The sequence below is a fragment of the Episyrphus balteatus genome, chromosome 2, assembly GCF_945859705.1.
Source record: "Episyrphus balteatus chromosome 2, idEpiBalt1.1, whole genome shotgun sequence".
Taxonomy (NCBI): domain Eukaryota; kingdom Metazoa; phylum Arthropoda; class Insecta; order Diptera; family Syrphidae; genus Episyrphus; species Episyrphus balteatus.
In genome coordinates this window covers 36,729,449-36,757,420 of record NC_079135.1, presented here as the reverse complement: position 1 = coordinate 36,757,420, position 27,972 = coordinate 36,729,449, and the positions used below count along the sequence as shown (strand labels likewise).

Sequence of the window (27,972 nt, the reverse complement as noted above, 5' to 3'; positions counted from 1 at the left end):
TTCACTTTTGTACTTTTTCACTTTTTGAGCCAATGTAGTTAAGGCTTTACGCCGACAATTTTTTAAAAATAAACTACATCAAAAATATTTTACTTAAATTTCTATAGTCTGAACTGACCTTTAAATTCTGCCTTAAAAACAACAGACTCTACTGTAAATTCATACCAATATCAGTGCGGTCTAAATGAGAAAATTTCCATTCTCGCCCACAGATGTCACTATATGCAAAAACGCCATCCATCTTTAGTACTCGGGTGTTGCACTGCTGATTTTTCTTCTTCTTTCATCTCTGCTTCTTCTTCGGTCTGTGTGCCTCCGTCATATTGTTCTAAAAAAATTCCAAGTGACTGATGTAAAGTGAGAAAATATGGCGAGTCTTGGGGGCGAACAATTAATTTCTACAAATAGTCAATCAGGTACGAAAAATACAAGTGAAAAACTATTAAAATTACCATATTCAATTGTTAAACAATGTTTTTGTGTAAAAATTTATCGTGTTACCAATAAAAATCGCCCAAAAACAATCGATCGAAAAACAGCCTTGACAGATTTCTAAAATGAAAAAAAAAAACGAAAAAAAAAAAATATTTTCCACTGTGCTGTGTGCTGCTTTGCGTTTTTTTTTTCTTCTTTCTTTCTTTTTTCTAATTTCACATAGGTGAATAAAAATATAATTTTTAATTCCATAGAGATGAAAAAGAGTGCAGTTCCAGAGTAATAATAATAATTTATTATAGTCAATTTGTCTTTGGAAAATTTCTAAAGAAAAAAAAAAAAACCTACTACATACATGCCCCTACCGACCAAAGTGTTTGAGTCGTCGCGAAAAAAAAACCGATTCGATTGATGGCACTGTGTCCATGTTTTTCGGCAATTACAAGACAAGTCATTGAAACTCGCACATATAGTATAGAAAATATAAAAGACGAAGGAAAGGCAAAGAAAGAGGGGGCTGTTAAGGATGGTGCCGGGGGGGCAAAGTGGGGTACATTGCAAGTAGAGTCAGACACCATTCATTCTTTCCATAGTTTGCATACTTTGCAACGACCATGCACCAAAGTCAGTGAAAATTGCAATAAAATAGTTCTCTCTCGGTGCGAAAGGCGATGTAAATGATGATGATGATGGTGATGGCTTCGTTGTGTTTCATTTTTCTAGGTGTTGTTCCATAAATCTTTCTTTGTGTATTTTTGTAGTTCAATCAAACAATAATGAATATTTTAATGTTTCTTTTTTTTTTCTTCTTTGATTCTTTTCGAATCAACAAAGAAAATTGTAATTCAGAATTCAGTCACTTCATTATTTCAGAATAAAAAAAAAATATTTGACTTTCGATTCGAGTTTATACATACAAAATTATTTTTTTCTTCTTTTTCGCCTTTGAATGATGGGTCGGGGGCTGGCGATGCCCATTTATGAATAATCATACAGTCGAAACACTTTAAACTGAATTGTTTCGACATATATAGATAAAATTAGAAAATTTAATTTTTATATCAAATTTCTTGATAACGCCTTTGGATGACTGTTTAATTGTTACGTGATTTCATTTAAAACCCCATTGTAAACAAAACCAAACAAAAATTCTATAAAAATATTTATTTTGCATTTAGTAGTTAGTAAATTTATATCTTAACACATTTTAAATATAAATATTTAGGTGCAGTCAATTTAAATTTAAATAAATTACGATATAGAGTAATTTTTACATTTTTTTTTACCATATTTCTATTCTTGTCTCGCATACCTAATTTCAATTTTGTTTATAAAAAATGAGTAAAAATCTTAAAACAATTTTTTCTTTTATGTGGGCAAGGTCATTGAACTTAAGCTTTCAAAAACAAAAAATAGAATTAAAATCGATCTTGATGCGATTTAAGTGTTGTAAATAATGTCGCGATTGTGATTTTATTAAACAAAAAATCGCTTTCAAATCGATTTTTTTAAAGAAATTCGATATAGTCATCCCTCAGATCATTAATTGAACCATCATTGCAAATCTTTTGAAAGAATAAATACCTACGAAGTTATTTTTTTTTTTTTTTTTTGCTAGACCCGAATCGGATTTTATTTTTCTAATATGATGTTACATAAATCGATGAATGCCGGCTGCATGCACGAAAAAGCGTTACTCATGCTGACGTTTTGTCTTACACCTTTGAATAAATTGTGTTTTGCACCAGGGTCCGAATCCCAAAGACAGCCAGTACTTCTTTTTACTTTTCTATTTTTGTTTGTGGTTACAAATAACTTTTCGACGTGATAACCTGTTTTCTTATGACGATATCACGTAAATAGACTTACAGACAAGCATTATGTTGTCATTTTGTTTGAAATTTTCTCAGTCGTATAAATTTGGCTTAATTGTGGTGAATGGTGTTGCTCTGGGATGCTCCGAAAAGAAAGAAATACCCAACTTTGGGCGAATTTATAAATGCAGGACTGCAGCAGTGCTGCAAAAAAGAATTTATAATATTGTTATAATTACGATTGAATTTTGACTAATTTATTACTCGTTCTTAGAAACAAACACAAACAGTTCTAATAAGTTGGATACATTTTTCAACAGACAGTCCTTGGCTGAATAAATGGAAATTCTATTTTGCAGAACTGCTGCTGTCCTGCATTTATGAACTCGCCCATTATTATTCAACGACGTATTTCTTTTTCAAACTGTTCTAGTTTTAGGTTCAATAACGTTGTCTTGAACAGTTTAGACTTTACAACAAGGTTTTCTGCTCTAGCTTTTGAGCACAAAAGGTTTGAATAGATTCGCGAGAACTGTAAAATGTGTTAGTTTTGAGTGATTCTTTACTCATTATTAATTTCACTCTCTCATTATTTTTGATACGATTTTGAGTTTGTTTTCCGATTAACAAATTTGAAAGATTTACTGAAATCACAAAAAATCAGGTGTGAAGTCAACAAAAACGAATACGTTTAAATTTTCTCTTGAAAACAGCTATTACAATTCGAAATAATTTATTAATACATGTTTTTGGCACATTTTAATTGGCGCTGGACTTTTTTAAACACAATAAATTTTCTTAAAATTTGATAAATTTACTATGGGAAAAGCCACAGACAGAAATACAATACAAACAAAACACTACTACTAACAGAGAGCTTATTTTTATGGTTTAAACTTTAAAACACAATCTTACATATTTTCGCATCTATAGTGAGAGTTTCATGAAAATTGTAAAGTAGAAACTCCATTGCGATTCAGATTCGCGAAAAAATATTGTTTTCTTGTCATAACTATAAAAAACCTTTTTTGGGCTCAAGTCATTACATTTTTAATAACTTCAAAGTAAATTTTATCACCAATTTATTTTATAGAAAACTTTGTTCCAAATGAAAATTCTTTTTTATCAGAAATGGGATATATAAATCATTTTATATTTATCTCTTATTTGATAAACCGTTATCAATTTAATAATAACTTTCTCATGGAGTTTGGCACACATTTACTACAATATTGTATTGTTATCTGTTATCTGTGTTTGCAAATTTGAGCTGATTACAATTGGACCTGTCGTCTAACTTGATTATACGCTTTCTTCTTTAAAAATTAGCAATGAAAAGCTCTTGAAAAGCAATAATATTTCCATAAGCATTTTTATATAAATAATAAATTCTCTCAGTGTTGACAAGAGTTGTTGACACTGACATAAAATTTATTCAATGAGACACACGCTAGTGTAGAAAAAGTGTAAATCATATCTAGATAAGGAAAAAAACCATAAACATGTTTGAATATAAAACAAATCTTTTGTAGTTAAAATTTATGTTACATATCAGAAATAGGAAAACTTATCAGTATGTTTATAAATGCAATAAAAATTTTACTTGCATTTTTTTTAAACTTCCATTGAAAAATAAAACTACTTTTATTTTCATTTTTAAATTTATTGTATTTGTTGTTGTTTGTAATTTTTTTTTTTTTGCATAAAATAAACAGAAATCTTTAACTTAAGTGGCACCGACTGCCGATAGCTATCTGTTTTGATGGCGATTGTGGTTTTACATTTTTTTTTTGTATGAAGAAATAGTACGTAGTAAAAACAGCAAGATTTTCAGTTGTAATTAAATCTTTGTTTTATGCAGAAAGTTGTGCCTTTTTTCTGATAAAAAAATCTTAAAATTCTGTCAAAAATTGTATAAAAACATAAAGGATTTGAAAAAGAAACATTGCATATTTTATTATTTCTGTAGAAAATTCAATATATTGGCGTTTTTTCTTTTTTTTTTATTAAGTCGTCAAAACTACCTTGAGTGTTTCTGGTATTTTCTTCGATTTTTACTTTCAGACTAAACAAGAAAACCTTAAACCTTATTGTTTGGTACCCTTAAGAGCATTATTTTAATTGCTTGCATAATAAAAAATGAAAATAAGTTCTTTATCGGGTGCAAAAGCGTTAAAGTATTTCACTTCATTGAAATCTTAATTTTGATTTTATACCAGCTCATTATCTTTTTATATAATCTATTTTATAATTTCGCATTCAAAATAATAAAACAAAAAAAACAAGTATTTTCAAACACGTTTGCAATCCCACACACAAACGCGATTAAATTAAACCGAAGCGTTTTGTTTTTTTTTTTTTTTACTTTTTCAAACATTTGAGATTAGCAAAACAAAAAATGTAAATGTATTTTCCTTTACCCGGAAAACTTGAAGTTTTTCCTCTCAATTGAGAACAAAACAATTTGAAGCATTTTAAAGAATTATTTTTATTTTAAGAACATTCACCATCGATGTAAAGTGATTCGACTGTAATTAATTTTTATTGAGTTAATTTGTATGATGAGTAATCGTTATGAATTGGTTTCATTCCAGAACCAGCTCCAATTGATAGAAGCCGTGAAGGGAGTGTAGAAAGAAAAGGTGAGTGACTTGGTTATATTTGTTTCATTTCTTCATTTCAAATGAGTCTTAGGGATAAACATGATTTATTGGTGATATCTTTCTATCATTTCTTTTTGCATTACATTGTTTTTGTCTTATCTTATCTACCTACATGTACAAAAACAAAAAACAAAAAATATATATAAAATTCAAAAAAACTAAATAAAAACAACAAGCAGCAATGGAGTGTTCCAATATGACGTCAAGTCTGCATTGGTTTGCTCAGGCTGGTGGAGACGATTCCAATTCTATTCAAGGTATACCATACTGCCTGTGTGTGTACCGCAAGGTGCATTCCAATTTACCCACTCGCATGCACTTGGAGCTAATTGCAAATAATTTATTGTACTTACATTTAATATTGTTTTGTTTTTTTTTTTTTGTGTTTTTTTTTAATCATACTCTACAAACTACTTCAATTGAAATTGTTTTTGTTTTTTTTTTTTTTTTTTTTTTTTTAATTTGCGATAAAAGATTCATGCTGAGAAGAGAATAAATGTATTATGTTTTCGTTGTGATAAAAGTTTGTTTACGTTTACTAACAAATTATAATCAGATTAACTTATGACGCATAAAAATAAACAAAAAAAAGTCATAGCGATAGCATGTCCTTCTGAAGGTCGTGTCGTATCATAGTATCAGTAGTATTTTAGTATTTAATTCAAAAATAATGGAAAATAGAAAAAAAAACATATTTTGTTTATCTATTTGAAAATGTGTCAAAAAAATCTTGATTTTGATATAATTATTACAAAAGTGTAATAATGCCTTTAGAATGTCGCACATTAACACCAAGATCTCACAAAGATCAAAGTGGGTGCTGTGGACTAATGTGTCAGTGTGCAGGTATGTTAGCGGAAAAACATAGCATAACTTAGTGAATAATTTCGATACAAGAACTGAATTTGATATATACGAGAAAACAAAGTCAGAAAATTACATTGCTAGTTAACTATGTGTTACAACAAACGATAAATATCATTCAAACTAAAAAAGGAGAGAAACCACACGCAAAAAATCAATAGCATTGTAATTAGGGAGGGTGTGTTGGAGTTTGTGTTTGTGACGAATTGCTAATTAGGGTGCTAAAAACCTACATGTATTTAACTTATAATTACAAACAATAGACTTTTTTCTCATTTATTGAATACACTACACATGTCACTCGGGTTGAGTTATTTTTTCTCTAATCCAACAAGTTTAGAAAAATCTTTAGAATTTGCTCAAGCTAAGTTAGTGAAAAACAATCTTGACTTGAGAAAAATTATTTCACAGGCAAGCTCACAACAAAATAGGGAGTCTTGATTTGAGTTAACTGATAAGTAGAGATTACAATTTTGTATCATTTTGACATTTTTGTTCAATTCTCTGGTTCGTCGCAATTTTAAAAACCTGAAACAATTTTGATATTAAGAAGAAATAGCAAACCTAACTATAACCGCGCATTGGCCTGAGACCGACGAGTTTGTCATACTTCATAAAATGCATTAATTTAAACAAAGGAGAATGGGCATTTTGGACGTTGAGCGGCCATTAATGAAATTGGTATCAAATGAAAGAATTATAACCTAGGAAAAACTTTTACTATGCACGTTTCGCTGTATTGCGTTAACAATACAAGATAATGTAGTATTAGTATTGTTAATGCACTGTTCAATGTATGTAGGATAAATTGATTCATATTTTTATTTGGAACATAAAATATGATGCTCTGTCATTTTCCCTGAGTCTGAAGACATTAATCTCGAAAATCCGACCAATAGAACTCAAAATATAAGATTTTTAAGACAACCACTTCAAGATTTTGTTCGAAAGTTTTCAAACAATTGAAACTAACAAAAAATTGAACAACAAAACTCTTAAAATGGGCTTGAAAATGTTGTTTTAAAATGCTTATTGTTTGGGTTCTAGTGGTTGGATATTCAAGATAAAGGTCTTCAGACTCAGGGAAAATGACAGAGTATCATGTTTTGCACTTAAAACACACAATTAAGTTATAACATTGAGGCAATTAATATAAAGTGTTAAATGCAAAACTGCATTTTATTCATTTTTGGAGTCACAAGGATAAAACTTCTGCACCATATTAATAAACCTTAATTACGTCAAAAAAATAACAGATTCATTCCTGGACGCGTAACGTCCACGTTCCATACAAACTTGCCCATTCTCCTTTTTGTTTTATTTCAAAAACAATATAGCTATCACTCTGCTTATTAAAACAAATTTTGTAAAAAAAATCTAAGTAGAAGAGAAAATACGGACTCTTGAGTTTAATGTTAGTTTTTGACACGGGTATAGAAAGGTTTTTAAGAGATGTGTACTTCAATACATATGTTTTGAATATTTTGACCTGTGTGAGTGTTAATTACGTACGGAAAAGTGACTTATGGTCGCTGTTGTCGAAAATTAATTTGGGACATCTAACAAAATAACCTGCTCTGTCCCGAGCTTCATGACTAAATTGAAAATACATATAATAGCTCAAAAATCTGCACATGTTTTGAATAGTTCTATTTCGCTCATACACTACGTTTTTATTAATTTCATGCAATACACATTTCATTTTTTGGAAAACCACCCCATTACGTGCTGATTAAAAGCTGCAAAAATCGACAATAATTGGGATATGTCTCGGTATTTCTCGCAAGAAATATTATTGAAAAGAGAAGCTCATAAATCAGTGTTCGTACAATCTTCATTTCGCCCATACTTATTTTACAATTTTTGGCGAGATATTTGCATATTGTTTTTCGTGAATTTCTTTCATTCCCTGCCTCTTCCCCTTAATGAAAACGTGCTGAAAACGTTGCCGAAAGACATTTAAGTCTATTTTTTGTGAAAATGTAAAATTTGATTTGATGGTTCCCGAATCACCCAAGTCAACAAATAAGTTGTATGTTCCTGAACTTAGCAATACAGAAGGGAATGATATAGCAGATCAACTGGCAAAAAAAGGGTCAACGTCAAGAAGACATTCCGATCGGCGTTTATAAAACGAAAATAAAACTAACAGCCCTATTCTGCTATTCGATTCACGTGAAAGTCTAAAATAAGAAGTGTTTAAAAGGTGGTTAACATTTTTTTTTTCTTTAGAATTTCTAAAACAGACGGGAACAACACTTTGCTATCAAAAGTTAGAAGTTTTTCAAAGCCAATTTGACATGATTAAGAAAGAGATTCCTTCGATTCACGTGAATCGAATAGCAGAATAGGGCTGCAATATCGAAATAAAAAATCTCAGTATTGCTGATTATTCGCATCCGATTTCGGTAGGAATTGTCAGGGCGTAGAAGTGTTAGAAACCATTAAAAAAATGCTCTGCGACTGTCGAAACCTCCAAACAAATCGCCCCAGCTAATTTGAAAATAGTTAGGTCTTACTGAAAAATATGAAAAAAATTCCAAGTAAACCAGTCTTTGTAGAGAACTAGTTTAGGAGGATCTACCTCTCATAATGGGATCACAATAGATAAATAGGCCCTTGTTTACGCAACAGCCTCTGTGCTGTGTACGGCCCTCCTAACCTAAGCTATTTTGCAAACTAAACACAAATCATGGGTTAAAGTAACGATAGGAATATGCAGGTTCCCTATTTATGATAAATCGGACGATCTTGTCAGCCAGCGAGATTATTCACAATTATTCAATTATTCCGTGTTAGTAGGGATCAATGGAGTTGTATTTTGTATCTATTTGCAAAAATATAGCATAAATTAACTCTCAGCAACATTTTTTTTTCATTTTTCTGTTCTAATTTTATTTATCAGTATACTCTTCTGACTACCACGTGGATCAAAAATAAAGTTATTCACTTTATTATGATTAAATTCAAATCAACTTTTTGTTTTGTGTATATTCTTTTGCATCTGTATTATTTATATATAGCTTCGTACGATGTTCTAAATAAATTTCAAGACGGTTAAAAATGATATTAATTCAGTACGTACGGTGCTACTAACACGAAGCAGCCAGTAATTAAGCATACAATTAAGCTTTAATTGCGTTTATATATATTTTGTTTTCATCTACTACGATCGCATCTCTCATATAATAAACTAAAAACAATAACTACTTTTTTATTGAAAATTCACACTGCTACATTTTCAGAGAGATACAAAAATATAATAAATGATTTTTTTTTTTTGTAATTTTTTTGTTCTTATATCTTCACCACCATCCATCCATTCCAACTATCCCAATGAATTAAGTAGCCAGAGACCGTGAAGAAAAACTTCGACTAGCTAAAGAACGGCAAAATGAAGAAAGGCAAAAAAAGATTGAAGAGCTAAAAGCTCAGGCCGAGGCTGCACAAAAATATCGCGAGCAAAAAGAGGAAGAAAGGAAACGTCGCATCGAAGAAATAAGACTTCGAGATACCGAAAAGCGACAACAGGTCGAAGAAAGGAAGAAAGCAATAATTGAAGCCGAAAAAGAACGCCGCGAATATATACTTCGAAAGAACCAGGTAATTATTTATATAAAAAAAAAAAACATTTACAATTAATTAAACATCATGTTGTAAAGTAATTAAAGCAACAAATGAACATTCATAAATCACTTTTACTTTCACTTTCAATCAAAAAAAAAACAACAAAAGGAGAGAGAGGCCAGATTGGAGGTTAAGAAACGCGATAGAAATTCAATTGGTTTTGCTTTTGGTTCATCAACACCTCGTCTATTGGAACCTGCAGATTTTGGAACGGTTTCGCCTAGCATTTATTGGGGTCATCGACGGTATTCCTAAATTTATTTTAATATAATTATTATTATTTCTTTTACTTCCCAGTTCTTTTTCTATCTTCATAATACTCTAATATGAGTATAGCTAGCTACCTACTTGTAGTTAAATTTAAATTAAATTTTTTACCACATTCAAGTCTACTCTATTCCCGATTCCAAGCAAAGATATAATTTATGAACACACATATCGTTTTACTTATTTTTTATTCTTTTTGTTTCTACTCTTTTTTTTCAAATTCATTTGTCTGTGGTCAACACAACACACATTGTAGGTCAACGTCTATAACAAATGTTGCTTATACTGGTGCTCCACTCTCACGTCGAAGTTCCGAGAGGGAGCTTGCAGACGGCTCAAAAAAGCGGGCAACATCAGCCAGTGGAGCGGATCGACATGACGGTAAGTAAATCAGTAACATTTCGAGTCACTTAATTTACGGCAATATAATTTTTATACCCTAATCATAAGTTGTCTTTAAGCAAGTTACCAAGAGTTTTACTTTTTTATTTTTTATTTTTTTGTTTTTGTTTTATTTTTATTTGTTAAAGTACACGTTTTTTTAGTTTTTATTATTATTAATTTGGTAACTTATGTTTATTTTAAGTACGTTTTATTTTTATTATTATTTTTTTTAATTAATATTCGCAATTTCACTTGTCTTACAAAAAGAAACTTAAATGTATTTTTTTTTTTTCAAAGTTATTGAAATTGAAACATATGAAAGAAGAAAAAAAAACAAGAAAATAATGTAAAATTGTTTGATGAATGAAATGTTAATTGTTATGTTATTTCATTATGCACGCACACACCGACATTTATTTTATTATTACTACTACTACTGCTGCCTATCCACCATTTAGATCATCGTCGTAAGTCATCATCAATGTACGAGGTTTTTAATTGGGGCTATTCGAATGATGAACCTCCCAAAAGGTTCTCCTTATCAATTGTTGGAAGTGAAATAAACATAGGCGAGCCCCCAACTACTACCAAACTACTACCATCAGCACCACAGTGTTCTGCCCCTCGCAGACAATATTCAAAAAATATTTTCAAGGGTGAGGGTGGTGTGTCTCTAACAATAAAGAAACAAAACACTTTTGTTTTCAAAACTAATCGAACATACCAAAAAAAAAAATCAATAATCACAAGTTTTTCAATCTTTTGTTTTTGTCTCTGCATCGTGGTTTCTTTTTTTATTTTTTGTCTAAGTGCATGAGTAAAAAAATCATCTTTTCATTTAATGTCTGACAAAAAACCAGTGCATGTAAGTGTGCAGTGTGCAGTGAGTGATGTATCTTTATTCTAATTAATATTTTAAAAAAAATTGTAGTTGGAACAAAATCAACAGTTTAATTACATAAATCAAAATGAATTTTGTAATTAGTTTTTAAAATATTATAACATTTTGAAATAATTTATTTTAGAAGAAACTTTTAATTTTTTAATCATTTTATGTATAAGTGCTTGGAAGGGGTGGAAAATGTTGTACTTCCACGCAGACAAAACAAGACCATATTTTTTTTTGTGTTGACTCATGACACAGAAGAGAATTTTAGTTAAATCGTTTAGTTTCGAAACAACAGTAGTTCTTCCTGATTATTGAGTTGTCAAATGGAAAATCTACGAGTATGCATTCTTTAGCTTAACTGAAAATATTTTCACTTAAAAGGTGTGTCATAGTGTTGCAGTGCTCAAGGTTCGTTATTAATATATAAAAATAATTCCTTTAAGCGCATTCATAAAGGAAAATTTATATTATAACTCGAGGACATATTGCAATTTTCATTGTGGGCGTTGTATTTCAACTGTTGCTGTTTTTCTTTAGGAAAGTAATAAAGAAAGTAATTTTGAAGATTAATTGATTGGAATATAGTATAAAATACATATATATACTTTAAAAGTTGTGATATTTTTCTTCGCCCTGAAAAAAAATCAGTACAAAATGTGTTAATAAAAAGTTCTAATACGTCATATAGGAAAAAAAAAACTATGTAAGTTGTTCAAGTGAATCATCCTTTGCTGGTAGTTTCCAAAAAAAAAAAATAGCTTTTTACCAAATTAAAAGCTAAAACCTGGAATTTCTCAAATGGTCGTCTTCTAAATATATTGTTCTATGGATTGACCGAGACATTGCACTTGTATACATTGAAAAAATATTCTTTGAGAGCTGATTTCTTCCTTCCTAGAATGGGATATTCACATATCCACAAATAAAATTATATGAACCCTTTTCCGCTTTATCCTCCTGAAAGCCTCTGTAAAATCACAGAAACATGTTTAACTTCTTCCGTGAACCAAGGTGATTACAGTTTTTGCTCTGATATTATATCAAATATTATTGTTCAATCGCATTTTTTTGTGTTCATTTCTGTTTTGTTTTGGTTTTTTTACAAAAAAAAAAATACTATTCACACATTAAAAATGTTGATCAATATCTACAGTTACTTTTTCCAACAAAACAGGAAATATTAATTCAACTAATAAGGGAACTGTTGCGATTAGTTTATTTTTCCGGGCCCAAGTTAATAAGAGATTTTGAAGGTTTATTGGAAACGAAAAACAAACTTCTTCGATTTATCTGCATGTTACGGAACAATGGAAGCATACATATTTGCATGCTGGGACAAATTTGACCCATTCAGATTATAAGTATACATAGCATAAAGTAATTTTTTTCAAAAACTAACATTTAGTTTTATGCGTAAGGTTTTTTTTATAAAATTTTGAATTTTCCCAAGAAATTGTCGTTAGCTCTTGGAACATTTTTCACGGTAGAAGACCTTGTTTATAAAAATAGGGATTATTAATAACATCTATAACGTATTCAATACTAATTTCTTTCAATATGCGCAAAAAACTATATTTTTGTGAGAAAATTCTGTCTGAACCAAAAACGCGAAAACCCAGGTTCAAGGTTTCAAAACCAAAAGTATCATTAAACCGTCTTTAAATTTTATGCTTCAAATGGGATATTGATTTATAAAATCCGCTTTTGTTTTGGACAAGCTTACATTCAAAGTTAACTTAGAATAAGTTTATCTGAAAATAATTCTAACCCCAGATTATTCGAAAAGCAGCTTTTCAATGGAATATGCATTCTGAAAGCTCTAACAAATTGGGAGAGTAAACATTGAATGCTTAATCTATTTGGAAAAGTGAAAAGTACCTATCTATAAGATGCTAGATCTAAAGTACTTCATATAAGGCGTTCAGCATAATAATGTGTCGAATCTACTTTAAAGGAGTGTAACAACTGAAGTGCAATTTGTGTTTGAAAATTGAATATAAGAAAAATAAAAAGTTGTTTTTGATCAAATCGTAAAGACAGCTTCACAAAATTATTAATCTTGCAAGAGTCTCAAGTAAATTTAAATCATTATTATACTGAACGTTTAATATAAATGGACTAAAAAAATAACGTTCTAGCAAATTATAATTTTTGCAACGAAGTCAATCATTTAATGCCCTTTTTCATAAATTTTAACATATCTTTAAGAATTCCTTAAAATTTTGCATCATCGAATATCAAATTTCAAAAATCAAATACTTCAAAGTTAATTTTTGTTAAAAGTTTGGGCTGAGTTTTCTTCAATAAATTAAAAAAAAAAAAAATGTTTCAGCGCAGTCATAAAACGCATGCCGATTCTAACGAAGCTAGTTTTTGTTTTTTTTTTTTTTTCTTTATAAGCTCTTACAAGTTATAAGCATTTTAAATATAAATTTTCGTTAAAAAAAAAGAACAAAATATACTATAACACAAGCAAACCCACATTACAGAGGATAACGTCGATACAGCTCACATTGCTTTTCGAAGTGTGGCAAGGAGAAAAACCGATCTAATGCCAACAATCCCTAGCCCGAGAGACACTCATTACGGATCGAAATCTTCTTTAAGCACCACTCCCAGAACGCCAGGTAAGCTAAATCAACACAAACAAACACATCTCTTCTCCCCTTCTTCAGCTATATTAGTCATCCATATCGTCATTGGTTTTTATATAACTGAAAAAAGGGTTTTAGAAATAAATTTATTTAATATAATATAAATTGTGTTACATCGATTGCAAGGGGAGAACTTTAGTATCAGCATTTTATTGTTATTATTGTTAAGATTTTTTTCTTTCAAAACAATTTGTTTCTGAGTTTTAAAGGATGATACCTATTTTAGAGTTAAAATATTTATATTAAATATTTGTTCGGAATGCTTCTGCTAGATTTTGTTTTTATAAATTGCAATTTGGCTTGCCTATTTTTAGTGATTTTATTTTTAAATTAATATATAATTTAAAACAAACAATTTTCCCTCATTTATTCATTCATACATAACGATTTTGTTTTAATAAAAAAAACAATCAAACAACAAAACAAACAATATCAACGCAATAACCTTTTGCGCTACAAATTGGCATGCATGCGCTTTATAATCAACAACCAATACCAAAAATGTAAAGGACGTGCCTTTTCAATGAACCGTCTGGATCAGTTGGCGCAACCAATCCGTCGAAATGGTGAGCACATTCGCGCCATTGTCGAACGCGAACGACAGCATCAATTAGAGATGCTGATGGAAACTGAATCGTTAGATTCGTCGACTAATGCAGCAGCAAAGAGAAGCCGCAACCACCACGACGGAGGAAGCCGCAAAAATATGTCTCGCAGCATGACTCATTTAGTATCGTCTGGACACACGAAGTTAAGCCATTCGAAGCATATCGATTCAGTTGGATCAGCCTTCCGTCCATTAAATGAAATGGAATGCAAGGTTTTAAATCAAATAACAGCTCGCAGAAAAACCACCCAGAGTAGTATTTCAACAGGTGTGTTTGTGCGCTTTGCATTAAATTATCCAAAACGAATACAAACTCCAATTAAAATGGATTCAAACAATCGATTTTTAAATACTCATTTTTATATTCATATTTATATTTAAAAAAATTTATGTTGTTTTGTTTTATTTTTATTTTTTTTTTAAATTTTTATTTTGATTTTCGGGAAAGCGTTTTTCTTTTTAAAAATCCATCTGCTTAAGAAATGTTTTTGTTTTAAGTTTAAAATACTTTTTGCTTTAACTTTTCAGTCTGGATGATAATTAAATGGGCTTTCTCTTCGCTATGTTTTTACACTGTAGAAATGCTATAAATGCGTAGGTTTTTGTGTCCAGGAATCAAAGCATATAGACACATTTTTTGGAATGCACAACATACACACTCAACTAACACATCAACCATGTGGCTAATTTTTTTTCTAATTTTAATTTCAATTTTATTTTTTTGTTTAAAATGAATTTTTGTTTTTGTTCGTTGTTTGTTTGATTTATTATTATTATTTGCAATTTAATTCTTCTTCGGTTTTGGGCCGCCCAGTTTTATGTTTTTTATTCCATTCCATTGATTTTTATATTGTTTCTATCGCAGGTGGTGGTTTAATCTTTTATTTTATTCAATTTTATTTTGTTTTATTTCAATTCATTTAAAATTGTTCCATAGACATGACAAGGAGTTGGTTAATTTATTTATTTATTTAAATTTTTTATTTTAAATAATTATTTTATCTTAATTATGATAAAGTTAAATTAATAATTTTAAAAATTTTAATAGGTTATCGATCTGGTGATGTGACACCAGGTGGCAGCAACAACACTTCTAGACCAGGAAGTGCAATGTCCACATCCACAAATATGTCTATGTCTGGATACGTGCACAGGCGTCCTGCAACGACACCAAGAAAACCAAGGCCAGCTAGTATTGCAGGAACTGGTGTATCACTTGATGGTAAATTTTTAATTTAATTTATTAACAAAGAATAGGAAACTTAGAGGGGATACGTTGCTTTTGCTAAATACACAATGGAATCAGTTGGCCATTTGTGAAGCATTAGTTTAATGTATGGGTAAACCGACCCCTATTGGCCTATTCTTACAGTTTACAAGTACCTTAAAAACAACCCTCTCGATTGCAAGTCATTTCAGCTTGAACTTATTTAAAATTTGTCTTTCTTGAACTACAAATTTGTGATTGTAAATTGTAGTTTCGTGCAATAGACCCCAGATCATTAGCTTCAGAAGAAGGTTTGTCTGCTTGATATCAAACCCCTTTTAAGGTATTGGGAAACATGACTGAAGCTGTTTTTACAATTAGTCTGCAATTTTTTTTACTTAGGTTAGCATTAAAAACGCTTAATTCAATAACACTTTAAATCATATTTTTCATAATCACCACCTCATAATTTACCAACCTAATTATGGTCATCTGTTTTGAAACGTGCGTTTTTGTTACACAGGAAACAAATTTTGTATTCATTTTCAGCGTTTAAGCTTAAACGGTCACTGTGACGTATGTGGAACATTTTTTTAAACGAATTTTCTTAAGGCTCAGAAAAATGTTTCTTTTGCTAAACGCAAAATGGAATCAGTTGGCCTTTCAAGGACATTTGGGAACCATTAGTTTAATGTATGGGTTACAAGTACTTTAAAAATAATTCTCTCGGTTGCAACTCAGTTCAGCTGGAACTTATCTAGCAATTTGTCTTTCTTGAACTACAAATTTAGCTTTTCAAGTCTTTTCGAGTATTTTGTACAAAGTTCGAGTAGCAATTTTTGATTGCATTTTTTTTTTTATTAATTTAAAAAAAAACATAATTGTGCCCATGATTATGAAAGTGGACTAAGTCACTTTTTGCATTGTTTAAAGAAAAACTTACATAATAATTTTTTTATAATGATTTAATTATATTTCTTTTATGAAATCACTAGAGGAGCAATAAAGAAGTTTATTTACTGCAATTTCGGTTTCAAATAAACTTTATCCCCTAAATTATAATTATTTTTAGGCTAGATTTGATGGCATTTTTAGGAGTGACTTAGCCCACTTTCATAAATAAGGGCACAATTAGACATCGAATAAGACCACTCTGGTATCATAACCCATGAATAACAAATCAATTTGCAAGAAGAATTAAGCCAAAAGTGTTTCGTGAATTCAAGAATACGACGAGGAGAGAGAAATTCTACGTTGCAGAGTCGACTGCACATGTATACGAGTGTTTTTCCTTTGTACCTTTACTTCTTTGTTTGGCGTGCATTTATAAAAGCAATACCTATATTTTCCCACCCCTTAGACTTAAAGAAGGCATCTTTGTGCATGCTTCTGTGGTTATTTTTATCAATATACAAAAAAAAAGATGTTAAACTTGTCGACCTGAATGACTTTGGTTTGGCTTGAATAGCATAGCGATTGTCCTACCTACTTTACTTTTTCTTCGATTCTGTTTCCTAGTTAAATGTATTTTCACCCATTTACCCCTTTTATATTCTCATCAAACACAAAAATATTTAAGAAACTCAAAAACCGGAAAAAAAACCTATACCTTTTGCTATTACATGTTATTTATCAACAGAAGATGGTATGTATTAAAACTTTGAAACTAATTGTCAACTCAATTGTTAAAAGCTTTTCTATAAAATTTGTCTAAAGATCCTTAATAGCATTGTTACGTCTTTTTATTTTTGTAAATACAATGCCATAAGTATTAGATTCTTTTGTAATCTGGTTTTAAAAAAATAATGTTTGAAAAGTTCACTTTACGAAAAAAATCAGGTTAAAGTTCAAACTAATTAAAAACTGAAATGACTGAAAAAGGTTAGCATTCCAACAGAAAGAAGATATAAAAACCAATACCCAAATATTCGCCTTAATTAGAAACCCAATATCTAGTTTTTAACTTCGTCTATTTTTAGATTTTTACATTGAGACGATTTTCAAATAAAAATTCTATTGTATCTGAAAATAATTTACCTGAAAAAAAGTATGAAAAAAAATTTGGCGAAATTATTAACATGATTATTGTTTCTAGGTAGTGTAGTTTTTGCATAACACACAGACTCATCCATATCTAATGGATAATTCGCCTTTATACACACTTTGATAAAAATAGCCCTAAGCCTTGAATTCCTTCCATTTTAATTAAAGAATAAACTTAAAACTGTACTTAATTTTTTTTGTTAATAGAAATCAACAAACAAAGAGAAAAACACAGGACTCCAGTAAAGAATAGTAATCAGACTACTCCAAAACGCTCGAGTCTTATGACGACTTCTACATCTTCATCTCGCGTTTCAAGTGTTGAAAGGAAAACGCCTGCAAAGAAGGTATTTATATAATTTACAATTATTTATGAAATAGAATTTATAACTTCATTGTTCATTTATTTACAGGATGTGGCTCAAACTAGAGTACAGACAACACCCAAATCTTCTCTCTTGAAAACATCTAGTTCGGAAAAACTTAAAGATAAAGCCAAAGATATGACTCAATCTTTGATTTTAGAAAATCCGAAAACAAAAGATGAAAAGAATGCCCTCAATGTTGTTAAAACAGAAGAAGCATCAGAACAACAACAGCAACAACAAGTAGTTACAGTTGATAGTTCTCCATCAGATGTTGACACAGAAACAAAATCTATGGTTGAAACAGTTATTTCCAATAATGCTATTGAAACTGAAGTAGCTGAAGAAAAAGCCGATCAAGGTACTGAGAAAGAAATCAAAAAGGAAGGAGGAGGAAACAACAGCAAGGAAGGTTCAGTAGTGCGAGAGGTGCAACTCTTGTCTGACAAACAAGAAATGAATGATATGTCAGCATCTATGATAGCCAAATCGAAGATAACTACTGAAGAAGAAGCAAAGGCTGCATTGGCCGAACGCCGCAGGGTCGCTCGTGAAGAAGCCGAACGTCAAGCTGAGCTTGAACGTCAACGTCTGGAAGCTGAACGTTTGGCCGAAATCAAACGTCAAGAAGAAGAGGCCGAAAGAGAGCGTAAGTTTGAAGAGGAAGCTACTCGATTGGCTCAGGAACAGCGTAAAGCCGAAGAAGAACGATTGCGACAAGCAATTGAGGTATGTTGTATTGAAATTTGATTTTACTAGAAAAATATTAACATTTTTACATTTTAGGAAGTAAGACTACGCGAAGAAGAAGAGCGACTAAGACGCGAGGAGGAAGAAAAGCAAAGAGTGGAACGTGAAGAAGCTGAGAAAAAAGCTAAGGAAGAGGCAGAGAAGCAAAAAATTGAAGTAGCTGAACGCCTGAAACGCGAAGAGAAAGAACGCGAAGAAAGAAGAAAACGCGTTGAAGCTATTATGTCTCGAACAAGAAAAGCAGGATCTGCAAACACGCCCAATTCAACACCTGTAAAGGTAAGAATTCAGTTTTGATCGATTTTTCCTTTTAAGAAAATTGTGTCGCATTATAAAGCTTAGAGGTTATGGCATGTCGAGTTTACTTCATTGCCATTATTTTTTAAGAAACGGAAAGAAGAAACTTTACATTGAATAAAATATAATAAGACAAGAGTGGGAACGGTCAATTGAGTTCGATTTTTTCGCATTTATAATGTACATATTTACCTCGAAAACTTTTAGCATTGAATATTTATAAATAGAAGTGACACCGCAGATTACTCATGCGCCATCGGCACTGGAAAAAAGATGAACTATATTATAAATTTGCGCCTCAACTAACCTCTTTTTAGCCTTCATTTATCATTTCTCATTTTTTAAACCTTCATTTATCATCCTCATTTTTTAAACTTTTCTTAATTCATTTGATTCACAAGCCTAAGCACGCGATACTAACGTACCTGAATTCATAGCGGCCGTTTTGCGGGGTGTCTACTTCTATTTGTAATTATTCAAGCTGTGATACGGTTTGATAAGACGTTTTCTAGAAGACAGGCCAATACTTTTTCATCGCCAGAATTTCAGTTTGGAATATGCTGAAGATGAGATTAAAATTTTGATGACTTAAAAGATTACATATCGAAAACAGTCTAGCGAGCAATGTAGAGAGTTAGAGAGACTTGGGATACATTCGAATATTTTCATAGTGGTTGTGTTGCTAATAAACAAATTAAAGCATTGAATATGCATTTGAAGTGAATGCTATGAAATTTCGTAATCTTTTTTTCGAATTGATGCTCTTACTTGAGCTTAAATTTAAAAACTTGAAAACTACAAAAATATTCAACGTTAGCGAGAAAATAAAAAATGCTTGCTTTAAGTGAGGTACCTACTTTCGTGTGGAATTAGAACAAATTATTAGTATTTGTCCCTGCTCGGGCGCCATTTGTTTTCCCAGCGAAAATTCTGGCGATTTTCCTATTTCGCTTATAAAAACATGGTATCCAACTTCGAACCTTTCGGACAGCCAAGCTGCTCTCAAATTTCTTGTCTCTGTCCCTAAAAATTTAATTTACAAAATTTAAATGGACTGTATATAAGTTTGTATTTGTTATAAAAAAAATATGTATACAAAATGTATATGTTGAGTTTGACACAAGGTTTACCAATTAAGTTCTGCACAGCTTGAGCGATCGAATCCAAGAGAACGATGCTTGCAAGACATTTAATTTACAATGCACGAAAGAATATGACAACAAAAGAGAATGCAAGATTAACTTGAGTGAAAATTAATTAATGTCGAATTCCTTTCAATGCAAAAATCGAATTTTCGGCGATCTTAAAGCGAATTTTTTCTGAAAATCATGTTCAATGGAAAAAGAAATCGCCTCAAACGAAGCAGAATTCGAATTTTTTTTAATCCCTCTTTTTTAAGAGATTTACACGGATTTGCACACACACTTGGAACATTTGACATTTCTTAAACGTCAAGCTGAAAGATTGCTTCGTGTTGTCTGTTTATTTGAGGACACCAACTTCAAATAAAGTGTAAATTATAATCGTTTATCGTATTTTTATTGCGGAAAAATATGAAATCAATAAAAAAAAAACAATGTGCGATCAAAATATATTTTTTCCTGACATACTTCTTGTGAAAAAGCCCAATTACTGTGAATTTTCTTCCCGTGATTGTCTTCAGGAAATTTTTTCTCTGTAAAACCACAGCATACGGCCAAAATAATTAACCATCTACTTCATCTTCACTCAGATCTTAATAATATCTCCAATTTCCTATTGATTTTGATTAAATTAAATTTATATTATCGAAGAAAATAAACAAAATTATTGATCAAAGAGAACTCTGTTTTATTTTGCAGAAATTGTTTTGATTTCAGCTTGACGTTCGTGTAAAAATTGTTGTCAAATAACACACATACAATCGCAAAAAGAATTCGGTCTGTTTTCATGTTCCTTTTTAACACCAAAAATTCGATGTTTTTGAGGCGATTCAAAAAATTGAAAGGAATTCGACATAACTCAGTAGCTGATATGATGTGTGTGCATGAGTTTTAACATTAGATTTAAGTAGGCAAAAATATAACTGGACAGTTTTAAATTTGTAGAAATAATATAGTGTATGATTTGAATGTTTGGCAAAATGTATAAATGATATTTTTTTTGTATGAATTTAAGTATGAATGGTTTTAAAAGTAAATTTGAATAAATTGAATGATTTGAATGAAATGAATGATTTAAATAAATTTAATTGATGATATTTTGTTGAATGCTGATTAATCCTGAACACTGGTAGACATCTCTGAGGGAGATGTAAGAACAGTTCAACATTCACTTCTCGTGGTCGAAGTTCAAAGTATTTGTTGTTGAATTATGGGGTGATTAACTCACTAGTTTTTGTGGTAACCCATTCGGTCTAAGTGTGCCGGGCTCTGCCTGAGCTTACCTAAGAAATTATCTTAGAATTGTGTTTGTTCAGTGCCTTTGCGATAATAGTGCCTCGACATTGCTGAAAGCGCCTTCTGTATCTTCTATAAATAAAGTAAAACTTTGTTGTAGCTCTCCAATTTGCTCAATTTTGTAGGCAAACTAAAAAAATGCAATACGAGATTAAAAGCGTTGTAACCCAAGAGGCAAAAATGACTGTTCCCACTATGTCCCAGGATTGGTTATTCAATATTTAAACCATAAAACAATACAATTTTACATTATTATTCAAATAAACTTTATTTATAATAAAAAATATTATAATTTCAGGAAAGCGAAAATTCCAAAGCCGAAAAGGTAGTCCCTCCAGTACAAACACCAGTGACTGAAGTCAAATCTATAATTGACGATAGCATCAAAAGCCAAACAGACGTGACTGCGACACCAATAACAACAGCAACAACAGAATCTAAAGAAAATGTTGTAGCATCAAATGATAATAGTGCAACCACACTAGAGCCACAAAATTCACAGGCCATGTATGAGCAATCTGTTATGGACAAAGAAAGCGCATTAATGAAAAGTTTTTCTGCTATGATCATTGATGAGAACACTAAGAACTTGCATAATCTTCAACAAAATCAATTAGTTGATGTTACAAATGGTAAAATTCCCGAATTCCCTAGCAGTGAAGATCTTCTTCATAATACAGTGGCAAATGGAAATGGCCACTTAGAGAATATTAATAATAAAAAGTTAGTTGTTCTTTTTTACATATTTAAAATATTAATATTAATGATCAAAATCTTTTAGTGAAATTAATATTCTTCAAGATGTTTCCTCAACGAATCAACTTATTGATCTTAGTATTGAGTCACAAGATATCAACAACGCTGTGAATTTCAACAATAACAATAGCTTATTGGCAACTACAACTACACTAGTCAATGCTGATAGTCACGAAAATAAAGGTAAGTTACATACATTATTTAAATTCTATCTCACCAATAAGAATCAAAATGAAGCCCTTCAAATACAATTAAATTGATGATGGAACGTATTGTTGCTTGATCCGCAAGTCATATTTAACTATATATATATTTAACTTCCACAAGACCATGCATATCTCTTCCAGTTAGGTATTCTAATATTGTGTTCCTTGAACCTGACACTGATTACTTGCTGGCTAGAGCATCAGTATTCTGTATACAATTCAATTATTACAATTTTACATAGTAACTCAAAATATCTCACAATACAACTTGATCATTACATTTCGTTGATCTAGAGACATTGACAAAATCCACCAAAAGTTCCTAAAAATAATTTTTTTATTTTGACTAAACAAAATGTTTAAGCTATTGCATAGATTTTATGGCAGACATGGGCATGAAACCAAAAAATGTAGTAACGAAAATTAGTAACGAAAAATTATTACGCCGCACACATGGATGAATAACTAAACGTGTATGGTATGTGTGTATGTGTACATGGTACGAATCATAAACAAAAAATACCAAGACTGGAAACTTTCGTACGTCTTTCCCCCCAAACCCCTTTTGTGTACAGTGTTGTCTGTGAATATATGTGAAATGACGTTAACACGCACACATTTATAGATTCACCACACATCGGACACGAACACAACGATAGGTTCACGACATTCACTACACCTCGCAGCTTGTAGGCAAACGTCAATCGACCGCTCAGTTTCCAGTCTTGGTATTTTTTGTTTATGGTAGATACAAAACATAATAATTGGTTTTGTGTAGTGATTTTAATTATTTTGCTGAATTCAAAACTGTTTGCAGATTTATTTTGTCACGTCTATTTTCGCTATAAAGTCTCAAAAACTAATTTTCAATTAAGTTCTTTTTGGTGTTTAGTCAATAAAATATATATGTGTTTTCTGCAACATATTTGCAAAGCAATATATTTGCTTTTTTTAAGTCCAAATCCGAAGGCGCAAACTGGAATTTAGTTCGAAAAAACATTCATTACTTTGAAACAATCAATATTTTGAGAATTGAATCATAAATTTCTTTTTCAATGTCTTTGAGGAAAAAACTAATTTTGAAAAAAAAAAAAAAAAAATACCTTTAGGACGTTTTAATATAGCATTTTGATATTGCATAAGTATTTTTTCAAAAAAAATTTAACGGTGATATAATTCGACGTCAAATGTACCCACAAAAAAAAAAACGTTTTTGAGCTATTAATATTCACGTACATATTTCAAAAACGAGACGTGCTAGTGAAATTTTGACACAAAAATCCTTTTGAAAAGTAGGTTTTCGTTCAAGCCCCAAAAAAGATTGCATTCATTGACTTACACTTGAGACTTAGACTTCAAATTTTGCAATCACCAATCATTTTCCATGAAATGATTGCAATCTTTTTTTTCCCCAATCAATTGACTGCATTCAAATGATTGCAGTCTTTTGGGACTGCATGCAGTCTTTGCATTCTTTTTGCAATCTTTCCATTCCTTGGCAGTCTTTGCATTCCTTGGCAGTCTTTTGCATTCATTTGCATTCCTTGGCAGTCTTTTGCATTCATTTGCATTCTTTTGAATTCTTTTGCATTCTTTTGCATTCTTTTTGCAGTCTTTTGCAGTCTTTTGCATTCTTTTGAATTCTTTTGCATTCTTTTGCATTCATTTGCATTCTTTTTGCAGTCTTTTGCAGTCTTTTGCATTCTTTTGAATTCTTTTGAATTCTTTTGCATTCATTTGCATTCTTTTTGCATTCTTTTTGTAATCTTTTGGCACAACCACACCAAATGTATGGATTTCACAAAATGTTTAACATTTTTGTAGTTCAAGGATGAATTTCATAGTTTTAAGTTTTAAGAATAAAGTTCAGCTATAGTATCATAATAAAATCAAATTAAGAGTTTCTTAATAATTAAGTAGACTCTAAATATTTTACCATACCAATAAATCAATACAATACTCAACATATCGCTAAGTCACTTTAAATTTTAAAGTACAGAAAGTGAACAATTTAAATGAATTTTAACCCTAGTTTACGGATTGGGGTTCGTGCGAACCCCAACGCATGTTTAAATGGTTATAACTTTTTTCTAAATCGTTTTTTCGACCTGGGATGAAAACTCAGTGAACGAAATTAATTTTTGTTTACGTTTTTTTGTCTTTTTTCCATAAAAGCGGTTTTATATAATTTTCTGGAATTTTTTTCTGAAAAAAAGTCACAAACCAAACTTGGGGTTCATGCGAACCTTAAGACTTAAAATGGACTATTTTCAACAATTTTTATTATATTTTGGCAAAACCAAACACGTGTTATCATAAAAAAGACACCGCAACTGTCCCTTAATCAATAACAGAAAGAGACAATGCATCAAATTGTTGATAATGAACAATTAGAGATGCATAAATGCTGGGGTTCGCGCGAACCCCAAGTTTGGTTTGTGACTTTTTTTCAGAAAAAAATTCCAGAAAATTATATAAAACCGCTTTTATGGAAAAAAGACAAAAAACGTGGCAAAAGATTACAAAAAGAATGCAAAAAGAATGCAAAAAGAATGCAAAAAGAATGCAAAAGAATGCAAAAGAATGCAAAAGAATGCAAAAGAATGCAAAAGAATGCAAAAGAATGCAAAAGACTGCAAAAGACTGCAAAAAGAATGCAAAAGACTGCAAAAAGAATGCAAAAGAATGCAAAAGAATTCAAAAGAATGCAAAAGACTGCAAAAGACTGCAAAAAGAATGCAAAAGAATGCAAAAGAATTCAAAAGAATGCAAATGAATGCAAAAGACTGCCAAGGAATGCAAAGACTGCCAAGGAATGGAAAGATTGCAAAAAGAATGCAAAGACTGCATGCAGTCCCAAAAGACTGCAATCATTTGAATGCAGTCAATTGATTGGGAAAAAAAAAGATTGCAATCATTTCATGAAAAATGATTGGTGATTGCAAAATTTGAAGTCTAAGTCTCAAGTGTAAGTCAATGAATGCAATCTTTTGATTGAAGTCATTAAAGATTGCATTCAAAAAAGATTGCAATCTTTTACAACTCTGCCGACCAGTGAAATTTAAATACTAAGTCAAAAATGATAATGGATAAGAAAAAATGAATAAATAGCCTTTAAAAATTAATATCTGAGGAACGAAATAAGACGTCAACATTTTTTTAATGCATTTAAAAAGAACAAAATTTCTTCAAAAAATTAAGACCTTTTTACCATTATAATTAACAGAGAAATTATCATTAACATGAGTAATACGATATCAAAGTAAGCGTTTTCTTAAATCATAGCTTCTTCTTCCTTTTCTCGGCGCTGTTATGATCTCGATGTCGAGGGGATCATATCTATCCCACGTATCTGCTTCGCCGGGTTGACCTCAGAAATCGGCTGCAAGCCTCCCGGTTTTATATTGTTCCATTTCTAAGGTCAACTAAATGTTGGTGTTTTTGCATTTGCTTGTACCAGGAGTTTTTAGGCCTACCTTTCTTTTTATTTCTTAAATCATAACTAATTGTATCAATTTTGTAGACAGAGCTTTACTGTAAAACAATTTTTTTCTTAAATATATTTTAAATGTTCCTTATATTATTGCGGTACACCCTGTATAAGTGTTGTATCATATAATGGTTTTCGTTTCTCATGCCCTTCACAAATCTTTAAAAATGTCATTTGTAATCACATTTTACTAACAATTTTTATTAATTTTACAGAAATATCGTTGCTGTGAGTCTAAGCAAATAAAACAATATTTTGGACTATATAAGCAACGGGGAATGAATGTTTTCAAGATGTGCGTAAAAAAGATATGGTTACTAGACCTTAAGGCTAAACATTAGTTTATAGATAAATAAAATTAAAAATTATAAAAAAAAATGTTCCTCCTCAAGATGTGTGGAGTAAAAAAAAAGTATATGTGTATTAAAAAAAACAAACTGAGAAAAAAAGTAGTTACAAACAAAAAAAGCAAAACAAAAGTACGGAAGGCAAAAAAAGAGCAAGAAAAGATGGCAAAAAATGGAATATCTAATGTATTTTCGCATTATAGATAAAAAATAATAAGCAAAAACAAATATATTTATATTATAAACTTACTAATATCTAATTAACAAATATTTTTCGATTGTACGCAATAAATTATTACTATTATTATTATATTAACTATATATTAAAACTATTCTAGAACGTAGAACAAAAAAAATTCAAGGTAGAGATTTAATGGTGATTGCAATACATCTACAGTATTGCATGTAGTCTCCTGATAAAAAAAAAAAAAAAAAAACAAAAAACACAATAACTGCTACAATATTCAAACATTCAGCACAAAAATATCATTTTGTCACGTTATTGATTGATTGAATGTTTCCAATAGTTTTTTTATTTTTTAATTTTTCAAATTTATAATCAACCCCTATCACAAAATCCTTCGAAATTCAATTCAATGAAAATTCAACAGAAAAAAATATTATCGCAGAATTCTTTTGCATAAATTATCTCCAAGGGCAGCAATTATTTTTTTTTTTTTCAAATTCGCAAAAGATTAGAACGATGGATTCAGTGATAGAGGTGAATTAATAGCCGAAAATAAATAATATTTCACACTAAAAGAACGAGATTAAAATAATAAATTGATAGCTTTTTTTACACATACATAGTTATATGATTAAAAATACATCGTTAACTTACCACACTATACAAGGGCAACATGAAAATTAATAATTTATATGAATTTAAAAAAAAAAGAAAAGAAAAGATAAATAATTCAAGATCAATTTCTTGCGTATAACGTACTAACTAATGAGTAATTTAATTATATGTATACAGTTATACCATCTACCAGTAGTAGTTTAAAATTTATCAAAAAAATGCTTTACCAACTATATAAATTATATAATGTACGTGTAAACAGAAAAATATTTGTTCGTTTCGAAACCTTTTTCTAATAGACTTATATAACAAAAAAATATTACTAAAAAAAAAACTAACTTGCACTAAATGCTGTAATGTTGCGAATGCACACAGAATTTTTGCAGAATTCTTAAAAAAAAAAAAACAAAACAAATAAGCAAAAGCAACAAAACATAAAAATAATAAAAACAAACAATGCCACTTTTTACTAATATCATTAAGAAGCCAGTTTTTATTCTCACAGTGGTGTATTAGTTTGAGTTTTTCACCTTAATTACAGAATCATCGTAATCTGTATAAAATATGTGTGTCGTTGCTCCATGGCAGTAAAACAGAAATTCTTTTCAAGCAATGACATCTGATTAGTGCTTAGATCACTAAGATATTCTTAAACCATGACCCAAATACCACAGAAAACTCTTCCGCCTTCCAACTTATAAAGATCATATTTTTTTGCTCCAATAGCACCAACATTCCACCATTGGTATTTCCCTTAACACTACTTCTTCCATGAAAATAATCTGCCTCCTTGGAGATCATTTTTTCATGTTAATTTGTAAATCTTCCTTGAAATTCATTTCAAAGGAGAAAAAAATTATCGAAATGACAACAAAATTCCCAAAAAAACAAACTTCGAAGAAAACTTTGAAGCATTCCCAAATTTTAAAGGTGGGAAACATTCCCAGGAAATTTTTTTCGCGACATTATAGAAAACTTGTCCATCTTAAATCTACAACCTTACATTTAGCGCAAGAGACGCAAATTGGCTTTAGTATAATCTACGAATAATTGCTACTGCTTTCATA

The 27,972-nt window shown here is 30.4% G+C and overlaps 1 protein-coding gene across 7 annotated transcripts; it reads left to right on the top strand.

Moving 5' to 3' along the window:
• The first annotated feature begins 288 nt into the window (after positions 1-288).
• Positions 289-27,362, top strand: LOC129908350 (MAP7 domain-containing protein 2). Of its 7 annotated transcripts, XM_055984778.1 has the most exons (16): positions 289-416; positions 4,844-4,891; positions 5,092-5,169; positions 9,126-9,379; positions 9,512-9,648; positions 9,927-10,051; positions 10,513-10,710; positions 13,433-13,570; positions 14,107-14,472; positions 15,253-15,426; positions 17,662-17,801; positions 17,868-18,548; positions 18,606-18,848; positions 21,603-22,027; positions 22,086-22,243; positions 25,972-27,362. In XM_055984778.1, exons 1-16 carry the CDS (start codon positions 368-370, stop codon positions 25,986-25,988), a joined length of 3,231 nt encoding a protein of 1,076 aa, XP_055840753.1. In that variant the 5' UTR covers positions 289-367; the 3' UTR covers positions 25,989-27,362. The 7 variants fall into 7 exon arrangements, with proteins under 7 accessions (XP_055840753.1, XP_055840754.1, XP_055840755.1 ...); XM_055984779.1 differs by lacking the exon at positions 5,092-5,169; XM_055984780.1 differs by lacking the exon at positions 10,513-10,710.
• The last annotated feature ends 610 nt before the right edge of the window (positions 27,363-27,972 follow it).